Genomic DNA, 9100 nt, shown 5'->3' on the forward strand with positions numbered 1-9100 from the left:
TACAAACTACTGCCATCTGCTGGTGTGGAGTTATTCCCTGTCGCACAGGCGCAGGACACACCTGCTGAGTTGGCCGTCAGCTGTAGCAAGACCAACTGTTGATACAGTTCAGGTACATTCAAGGTTCAAGGTAAGCCTTGAGTCCGGCATCTTAAGCTGCTTTCTTGGATTTCTGGAGTCAGAAGTTACTGTATTTGGATGAGAGGGTGGAGACGAGGAAGATTCTACACTTATATTTTGATTGACAGGTTGCAATGGTAGCAACTTGTCAATCAAAGGGTAGCCACGCCCTAAAGCCTCCCCCGCTTAATGGTGTATTTTCCTCTAAATGGGAGCAGAATTTACAAAATGACGTCATGCCGTGTTGAAGAAGACCTGAAACCAGAGACTGAGATCATGAACTCGTCAGGAAAAGGTTTACTGAGGTCATAAATCAAGAGAGAAGTGGAGTCGCCCCCTGCTGGCCATCAGAGGCACTTTTCAGACACGGAAAAAACCCTCTTGCATGTGAACGTAGCACAAGCACTCGACTGTCCTGCTGTTATTACAGACATGTCTGAGCTACCCTGCAACTTCTTTAACCTGCAAAGGTCAGTGGGCTCATGGGAAATGTTTGTTGAAGGTCTTTAATTCCTCCACACTGGTGATAGCCATGTCCAGAGGCACCATGTTTTCATGTTGTCCATCCATCCCATTCTCATAAACACAATATCTCGAGAACGCCTTGAGGGAAGATTTTTTAAAATTTGGCAAAGACCAACTGGAACTCAACAATGAACTGATTAGAATTTGGTGTTCATAGGTCAAAGGTCAAGGTCACTGTGACCTTGTCTGTCTCATCGTCGTGAACGTGAACGCGATATCTCAAGAATCTTGAGGGAATGTCTTAAAATTTGGCACAACATCCACTCTGACTCGGCAATGAACTGATTACAATTTGGTAGTTGAAGGTCAGAGGTCAAGGTCACCATGACCTGTGTCCGTCTCATTTCTCATGAATGTAAAGCCCTTTTTAAACAGGAGTTGTGCAAATTTGCAGGAAAGCCCAATCAGTCTTTTTTCAGCATTGGCAGTATAAAAACAAAATCAGGGAGTGCAGCAAAATGCCGCCTACTTACTTCTGTTTATACATAATGTGCCTTTTTCGGGGCAATGGGGGGCGTGAGCAAGTAACAAAACGTGTAGCTCAGCGTGTGACGTAAACAGTGACGTGGGAGGGAAGCCGCGGCTGGTCAGTCCTTCGGTGATTCTCTCGTAAGTCGGCCCGTCCTTCACCGTCCCCGTCATCTGACGGTTAATGGCCTCTTCGTTTGCGAGGACAAGGAGGGCGCGCAATTCCTTGTCTCCCCAGTTGCTCATCTTTACAGTGTCTGTCAGGTTTGTGTTTCCCTCTTGCTACTAGCTGCTCGCTAATTCCTGCTATCAGCTGTTTCCTGTTTATCCACCGCCAGTGGGTCACACGTCATCATCAGCAGCTCCTCCCGTGGCCAATATGTCTACCCTACGAGGCGGAAAATTGGGCACCTCGGATCAACTCCGTGTGTCTAAATGCTCGCAGCTTGCTGGCACAACGGCCCAACATTTGCCGAAAATTTGGCAGTGTAAAAGGGGCTTAATATCTCAAGAACCTCTCAACGGAATTTCTTCAAATTTGGCACAAACGAACACTTTTACTCAACAATTAACGTTTACAATTTGGTGGTTGAAGGTCAAAGGCCACTGTGACCTGTGTCCATTCTCATGAATGTGACATCTCAAGAATGCCTCGAGGGAGTTTCCTCAAACTTGGCACAAATGTTCACTTGGACTGAAGTGTCCAAGTGTTAGGTCATGGTCAAGGTCACCGTGACCTAACAAAACATTTTCACCCTCGACCAGGCAAGCTAGCTGCCAGCTAGAAGTCAGCAGAAGAAGAGTTTACTGACTGGTGAGTTGATGTCCTCGTCCTTATGAGTGACTCGCAGCCACATGTCACCACCGTCCAAAGCAACCACAGAAAGCACCACCTACACTTGCAAAATAGACATAAGAGCCTCAATTTAGCAGAGTTGGCACAAATTTAGCGAAGCTGACAGAGCGGCATCTGGAGATGTCCTTTCAACAGTTTACAGACGTCTCTTTATGATGGTGGTCTATGGGGAAAATCACTTCTGGGCTGCAGGGATTTTTTTAGCTGTAATACAGCAAGTGGCCACCAGGAAAAATTGGCTGCAAGATGGAGTGGCATTCTTCAGGGTCTGTTTGTTTTACAAGGGTTTTAAATGAAGAACGACATCATCGGGAGGAAACAGGAAGTGCAACTCAGTTTTTTTTTCTTTTACTTAAACGTTTAACCGAGTGTTTTTAGTCAGAACTCAAATTTAAAAACAGAAGAAAATGTTTTAGAGCAGTTTGAGACAAGTTTTCTACAGAGACATTCAGTGTGTAATTTGTGCAGTGCAGATGAAGTATGAAGCATTTCCACATGAAAGGAATAAAGACTTTTGTTTAAAACATTCTCTCTTATTGTCTTTTCGTTTGCCGCGAGCAGACTTTATGACTTGTTGGTTTGAGTCAGTCACTTCCTGTGTGAAGAAGGATTTCCTGCCAGAGAACAAACTGTGTTCAGGTGAAACATGAGCTGTGAATGAGTCAGGAGAGGGTTAACTTCCTCGCCCCTCTTCCTGCGGCTCAGCCTGTCATGAAACCTGTTTCTACTTGCCTGAACATTTCTGACTCGAGGTGTCAGCCGGTTCACAAAGAGTCTTCACATCTCTCTGTCGGCTCGACGTCTCGCCATGTTCAGATCCCTCTGCAGGTTTGGTGTCCGCTGCTCTCGGCCTGCAAGAGTCAGAATCTACACGGTGAGTTTAAAATGTTGAAAGTTTAACAGCTTTCAGACATCACGTAAAGTGTCTAGTCTGGAGAGACTCTTCACCCTTTGTTCGGTACAGGAATGGTCATTTTCCTGATGGGTTTAGGTGTGACGTTCTTTAAATCTGTTAATGCATCAACATTTGAACAAAATCAAACATTTGTACATTTGTGTCAAGAACATAAACACTGCTGAGCCGCGTACTGTTAGTGCTGGTACTGAATTATGCAACTTCCTCTGGTGCTACCTCCAGTATTGGAACAGCTGCAATATACTGCAACTTTACTGATAGTGGTGGTGTTAATACTGCTGCTGCTGCTGTGAGCATGAGACAGGAGTGTGTGTGTGTGCGTGTTATGTCCTGCAGCCGTACAACACATACCTCTGTGTGCCTCTCAGCCGTTCAGCTCGTCTCTAACCTCCATTGTTTGTGCAGCCACACCTTTTTATCTAGAAAATGATCAGTATGAGTGTTTCCCAATCTGCCGCCTCTGTGCTGAAGGTTTGGTGAGGTTGAGGCAATAAAAGGACTCGACAGTGTGTTCATGCTCAAACACTAACGTGAGGGTGTGTTCGTTTTCCTGACTTCAACTCAGCAGTCTGAGTCATGAATGTAACAATGTGCTGTTCTCTCTCAGTCCAGTTGGGTCTGGTCTGCGTACGGTGTGTCCAGTTACAGCAGCCAAGCTCCATCTGAAGGTAACTGCATCATCTGCAAACCGTCTCAGTTAAAGCACCATAAAGGCCTGTAAACTAAGAGTCTACAGCCTGGCAGCAGCTCTGTGTCTCTGTCTCACCTGTCGGTATTTAAACCCCCCCCCCGCCCTGTCTCTGTCCCTGTCTCTGTCCCTGTCTCTGTCCCTGTCAGATGTGTCTGTGCGTTACAGCCTCGGCCGGCCGGTCCTCTCTCTGCGCCTCCCCACAGGTCAGCAGCGTCGTTTCACTCTGACGCCCATGTTGACCACGGTCGGTGACCTGCTGCATGACATCAAAGCAAAGGACCCCGGGGTGCACACCGCCACCCTGCTCAATGGAGGTAACACACACACACACACACACACACACACACACACACACACACTTGTAAGGACCAAATTCACAATCCCAGAACCTGATCCTTAAACTAATTCTGACCTTTAATCTGAATTCAAGTCATAATTTTCAGCCTTTGGAACAAATCAAACTTCCTCACTTTCTTAAAACGTTCTTGTCATCCAAAAATGTCCGAACTTTTTTATAAAAATTACTCACTCTTGAAAAATATTCCTGCTTCCTACAAATGTCCCCACTTCCCAAAACTGTCTCCATTTTCCAAAACGTCCTAACTTGTAACAAATACTCTTATTTTTCAAATTTCTTTAAATGTCACTACTTTTAATATTCTTGCTGTGCACGAATGTCCTCAGTTTCTAAAAATGTCAACGCTTTCCACAATGTTCTTGCTTTTATAAATGTCTCTTCTTTCCAAAAATATTTTCACTTTGAAAATCCTCTCACTTTTGAAAAATATTTTTGCTGCCAAAGTTAACAAACTCTCACACTTTCCAAAATGTTCTTTGTTTTTTAAAATGTTCCTATTTTAGAGAAATGTCACACCTGTCCACACTTTCTAAAATGTTTTCACTTTCCAAGAATTTTTTTGGTTTCAAAAATGTTCACATTTTCTAAAAATGTCCCTGCCTTATAAAAATATCCTCACCTACAACAAATGTCCACAAATTTTCTCACTTTACAAAATGTTCACACTTTTTAACTTAACTTTCCAAAAATATTTTCAGTTTTGAAAAAATGTCCACATTTTCTAAATACGTCCCATCTTTGCAAAAATGTCCTCACTTTTCACAAATGTAATTTTCTGTAAATGTCCCTACTTGAAGGAAAAGTCCCTCCTGTCCACAATTGTCCAAACTTTTGAAAACATGTCCTTTGTTTTTTAAAATGTCCCTACTCAAGAGAAATGTCACACCTTTCCACACTTTCTAAAATGTTTTCACTTTCCAAGAATTTTTTTAGTTTCAAAAATGTCCACATTTTCTAAATATGTCCCTGTCTTATAAAAATATCCTCACCTACAACAAATGTCAACAAATATTCTCACTTGCCAAAATGTCATCCAACCACTTAAATGTCATTGTAAAAAGAAATCTCTGCAGTTCACAAATGTCCTCACTTTCCAAAACGTTCACACATTTTAACTTTCCAAAAATATTTTCAGTTTTGAAAAAAAAGTCCGCATTTTCTAAATACGTCCCCTTTATAAAAATGTCCTTACTTTCCACAAATGTAATTTTCTTTAATTGTCCCTAGTTGAAAGAAAAGTCCCTCCTGTCCACAATTGTCCACACTTTCTGAAATGTCTTTACTGTTCAAGAATATCTTCAGTTCCATAAAATGTCCACATTTTCTAAATATGTCTCCTCTTTACAAAAATGTCCTCCCTTTCCACAAATGTCCCTTCCCTATAAATATATCCTCACCCACAACAAATGTCCTCAGGTCTCCAAAATGATGTCTCTACACTTTCCAAGAACATCCTCACTTTCCAAAATGTAATCAATTTCCTTATATGTCCAAACTTTTAAAAAATGACTCATTTTTTAAAACTGTCTCCATTTTCCAAAACGTCCTCACTTGCAACAAATATTCTTAGTTTTCAAAGTTCTTTAAATGTCACTACTTTTAATATTCTTGCTGTGCACGAGTGTCCTCACTTTCTAAAAATGTCAACGCTTTCCACGATGTTCTCGCTTTTATAAATGTCTCTTCTTTCCAAAAATATTTTCACTTTGAAAATCCTCTCACTTTTGAAAAATATTTTTGCTGCCAAAGTTGACAAACTCTCACACTTTCCAAAATGTTTTTTGTTTTTTTAAAATGTTCCTACTTTAGAGAAATGTCACACCTGTCCACACTTTAGGAAATGTCTTCACTCTCCAAGAATATTTTTGGTTTTAAAAATGTCCACATTTTCTAAATATGTCCCTGCCTTATAAAAAATATCCTCACCTACAAGAAATGTCAACAAATATTCTCACTTTACAAAATGTCATCCAACCCCTTAAATGTCATTTTAAAAAGAAAACTCTCACTTTTGAAAAATATTTTTGCTGCCAAAAATTTTTCTCACTTTTGACAAATACTCACTTCCAGCATGTCCTTTGTTTTTTAAAATGTCCCTACTCAAGAGAAATGTCACACCTGTCCACACTTTCTAAAATGTTTTCACTTTCCACTATTTTTGGTTTCAAAAATGTCCACATTTTCTAAATATGTCCCTGTCTTATAAAAATATCCTCACCTACAAGAAATGTCAACAAATATTCTCACTTGCCAAAATGTCATCCAACCCCTTAAATGTCATTTTAAAAAGAAAACTCTGCAGTTCACAAATGTCCTCACTTTCCAAAACGTTTTTAACTTTTTAATTTAACTTTCCAAAAATATTTTCAGTTTTGAAAAAATGCCCACATTTTCTAAATATGTTCCTTCTTTGCAAAAATGTCCTCGCTTTTCACAAATAACCCTTCCCTATAAATATATCTTCACCTACAACAAATACCTCACTTTCCAAAATGCAATCAATCTCGTTATATGTCCATACTTTTAAAATATATCCCCGCTGCACACAGTGTCTTCAGACCCCAAACACTTCCTCACTTTTAAAAAATGTCTCTGTTGTCTTAAAATGTTTCAGCGTCCTCAAAATGTAATTGTCCAAAAAAAAAATCTCAATTTCCTCACATGTTCGAACATCTAAAAGTCAAACTGGTCCTCACACAGACTGACACAAAGTTATGAAAACATGAAACTAAACTTTCCTTTGTCTCCTCAGACGGACAGAGAATCTCTTCATGCACCTTCATGGAAACTGTTCTGACAGAAGATTTTCAGCTGGTCATCAATGACGTCACACACAACGTCCGCTCGCTTGGACAAGGTACGACCTTCGTGTGTGTGTGTGTGTGAGGGATGAAGTTAGCTTAGCTTAGCATAAAGACACAAAACGTGGAAGTATTAACATGTGGCGTTCAGTGTGTGTGATCAAAGGAACACCACTGACCCGTCTGTCCGTCAGGTTCGTCTCATGAACACGTGTTGGGTGTGGACGACATGAAGTACGTGGTCCGTCTGCTGCACTCGGCTCTGACTCTTCCTCAGCAGCAGCACATCAAACACACAGAGCTGCTGATCAGACAGGAGCAGCTCAGGGAGCAGCTGCAGCCGCTCGAGACGGTAACACACATCACACACTGCTGCACACCAAATACTGCTGCGGTTACACACTGACAACCAGGGGTGGCATTTCTACTTGTATTGAACTGAAGGATCGGAGTACTTCCTGTGCTCAACACAACACGATACGACTCAGACGCTAAAAAGACATTCAGAATAAATATGAATAAACCTGTGTGTGTGTGTATGTGTGTGTGTGTGTGTGTACAGGTGCAAATCAAGTTAGCGAAGGCGGCGGACAAGAGAGCATGGTTGCTGGGGTGGGCGGGGCTTGCCTACCTGTCGCTGCAGGGAGGATTCCTGGGTTACCTCACCTGGTAATGAACCAGCCCAATCACCAGATTAATGTTGGCACTGTTCGTGTCTGCAAACTGCCGATATGTTTGTGTGTTATTATGTACCGGACACATTAATCTTTGTTTTCATGGTTTGGAAAACATCATGTTTGTGGTTCAGTCGACAGAGAAACAGCGGCGGCTCGCTATAAAGCAATGTCCACCATCTCCTCCACCTCCTGATGAGTCAGCTCAGACACTACGTCACCTAAAAACATAGATAAACATACAAAGCGTACAAATGTATTTATGGTTTGTAGAAATGTACAGAGCCAACTTTTTCCTCTGGCGCCGGCTGCATGAACAAACCTGAACCTTTGCTGCACTCAGGGAAGCTGTGACCATGTTCAATGTGTGTGTGTGTGTTGGCAGGTACGTGTTCGCCTGGGACGTCATGGAACCAGTCACCTACTTCATCTCCTACACCACCAGCATGATCTTCTTCGCCTACTACATCCTCACCAAACAGGTAGGAGCCCCGTCTCCGTGACGACCACAGACTGTATACGAAGATGGACAGTGTGTCTCCTCTTCCTCCCCCTGTACACAAATGAAGCCCAAATATACCAGATGTGGCCGCCGCCGTCTTGTGCTGCTGACGTCATTCGGAGCCAGAGTCTGGCTTTATCGTGAGCTGAACACTGATTGGCTCACAGAGTTGTCAATCATGACATCACATCCCCCTTTTTGCAGCCTCAAGTAACTGATGACAGGAAAGTGAGTGTGATAAGAACGACTTAAGATCTTAAGATGGCTGAAACCACCTTTGGAAAACATTTATATAACCTTGAGTTTTGAGTTTGGCTGATGTCATGTACTAACATGGAGGGGGCGGGGTTAATGATCAGTGTGTGTGTGTGTGTGTGTGTGTGTGTGTGTGTGCAGGACTGCCTGTATACGCAAGCGAGGGATCGTCAGTTCCTTCACTTCTTCCACCAGCGAGCACAGGGACAGAAGTTCAATGTTCAAAAATACAACGAGCTCAAAGACGAGCTGGCAAAGGTGATGGACACACACGCACACACAATTTTCTTTTTTTTTTTTTATGATTAATTGTTATTAATAAAATTGTAGTAATCATAAACTGTGTGTGTGTGTGTGTGTGTGTGTGTGTGTGTGTGCGCAGGTGGAGAGTGATCTGAGGAGTTTGAGATCTGCCATTCGGCGGCAGGTGGATCAGCCTCAGAGAGCCGCCTGACATTTTTACTTTGGTCTTTTTTTTGTGACATTAAATGTAAATTTTGCACATTTTTTTGTACTCTCTAGAAAAACAAGTTTCTTTGTAGCACACGCTTCGCTCAGCTGTCTGATGACTGACAGAAAAATAAAAAACTACATTTTCTAAGTTTATGTCCCTGCAGCATTTTTTGGTATTTGTTTTTTAAATGAATGTTTAAGTATGTTATGTGTCAAAATCCCTTATTTTCAGCTTCCTATAGGACCCTTAAATATTTTTGGTGACACATCCGGCTCTTACTGGCACAAACAGGTTTCTATTAAGAAAAGTTAAGACCTTATATATATCCTGAGGGACACTGTGCTTCAGCTGCAGCACAAACATACAAAGAAGGAAAGAGTGCAAATCATTTTTTTGTTATTGAACAAAATGTGCTGACTGTAGAAACAATACTTTTGTTTTCATTACATATAAAACTGTTTTTATTGACAGCTGTGGAAA

General features: G+C 41.7%; 1 protein-coding gene across 2 annotated transcripts; it reads left to right on the top strand.

Moving 5' to 3' along the window:
- The first annotated feature begins 2582 nt into the window (after positions 1-2582).
- On the top strand, positions 2583-8767 carry LOC125883861 (calcium uniporter protein, mitochondrial-like). Of its 2 annotated transcripts, XM_049568470.1 has the most exons (9): positions 2583-2843; positions 3493-3553; positions 3723-3890; positions 6687-6791; positions 6930-7087; positions 7298-7404; positions 7795-7891; positions 8308-8424; positions 8549-8767. In XM_049568470.1, the coding sequence occupies exons 1-9, from the start codon at positions 2778-2780 to the stop codon at positions 8618-8620; spliced, it is 951 nt and encodes a 316-aa protein (XP_049424427.1). In that variant the 5' UTR covers positions 2583-2777; the 3' UTR covers positions 8621-8767. The 2 variants fall into 2 exon arrangements, 1 of the variants encoding a protein (XP_049424427.1); XR_007448603.1 differs by lacking the exon at positions 8549-8767 and having other exon boundaries at positions 7795-8139.
- Positions 8768-9100: the final 333 nt, after the last annotated feature.

This window comes from Epinephelus fuscoguttatus, linkage group LG23, assembly GCF_011397635.1.
Source record: "Epinephelus fuscoguttatus linkage group LG23, E.fuscoguttatus.final_Chr_v1".
NCBI lineage: Eukaryota > Metazoa > Chordata > Actinopteri > Perciformes > Serranidae > Epinephelus > Epinephelus fuscoguttatus.

What these genes read in the sequence shown, in the direction of transcription:
- LOC125883861 (XM_049568470.1), top strand. Translation starts at nt 2,778, where the DNA reads ATGTTCAGATCCCTCTGCAGGTTTGGTGTCCGCTGCTCTCGGCCTGCA. An exon ending in CAGCCAAGCTCCATCTGAAG is followed by an intron (nt 3,554 to 3,722) that starts GTAACTGCATCA and finishes TGTCCCTGTCAG; the next exon opens with ATGTGTCTGTGCGTTACAGC. An exon ending in CGTCCGCTCGCTTGGACAAG is followed by an intron (nt 6,792 to 6,929) that starts GTACGACCTTCG and finishes TCTGTCCGTCAG; the next exon opens with GTTCGTCTCATGAACACGTG.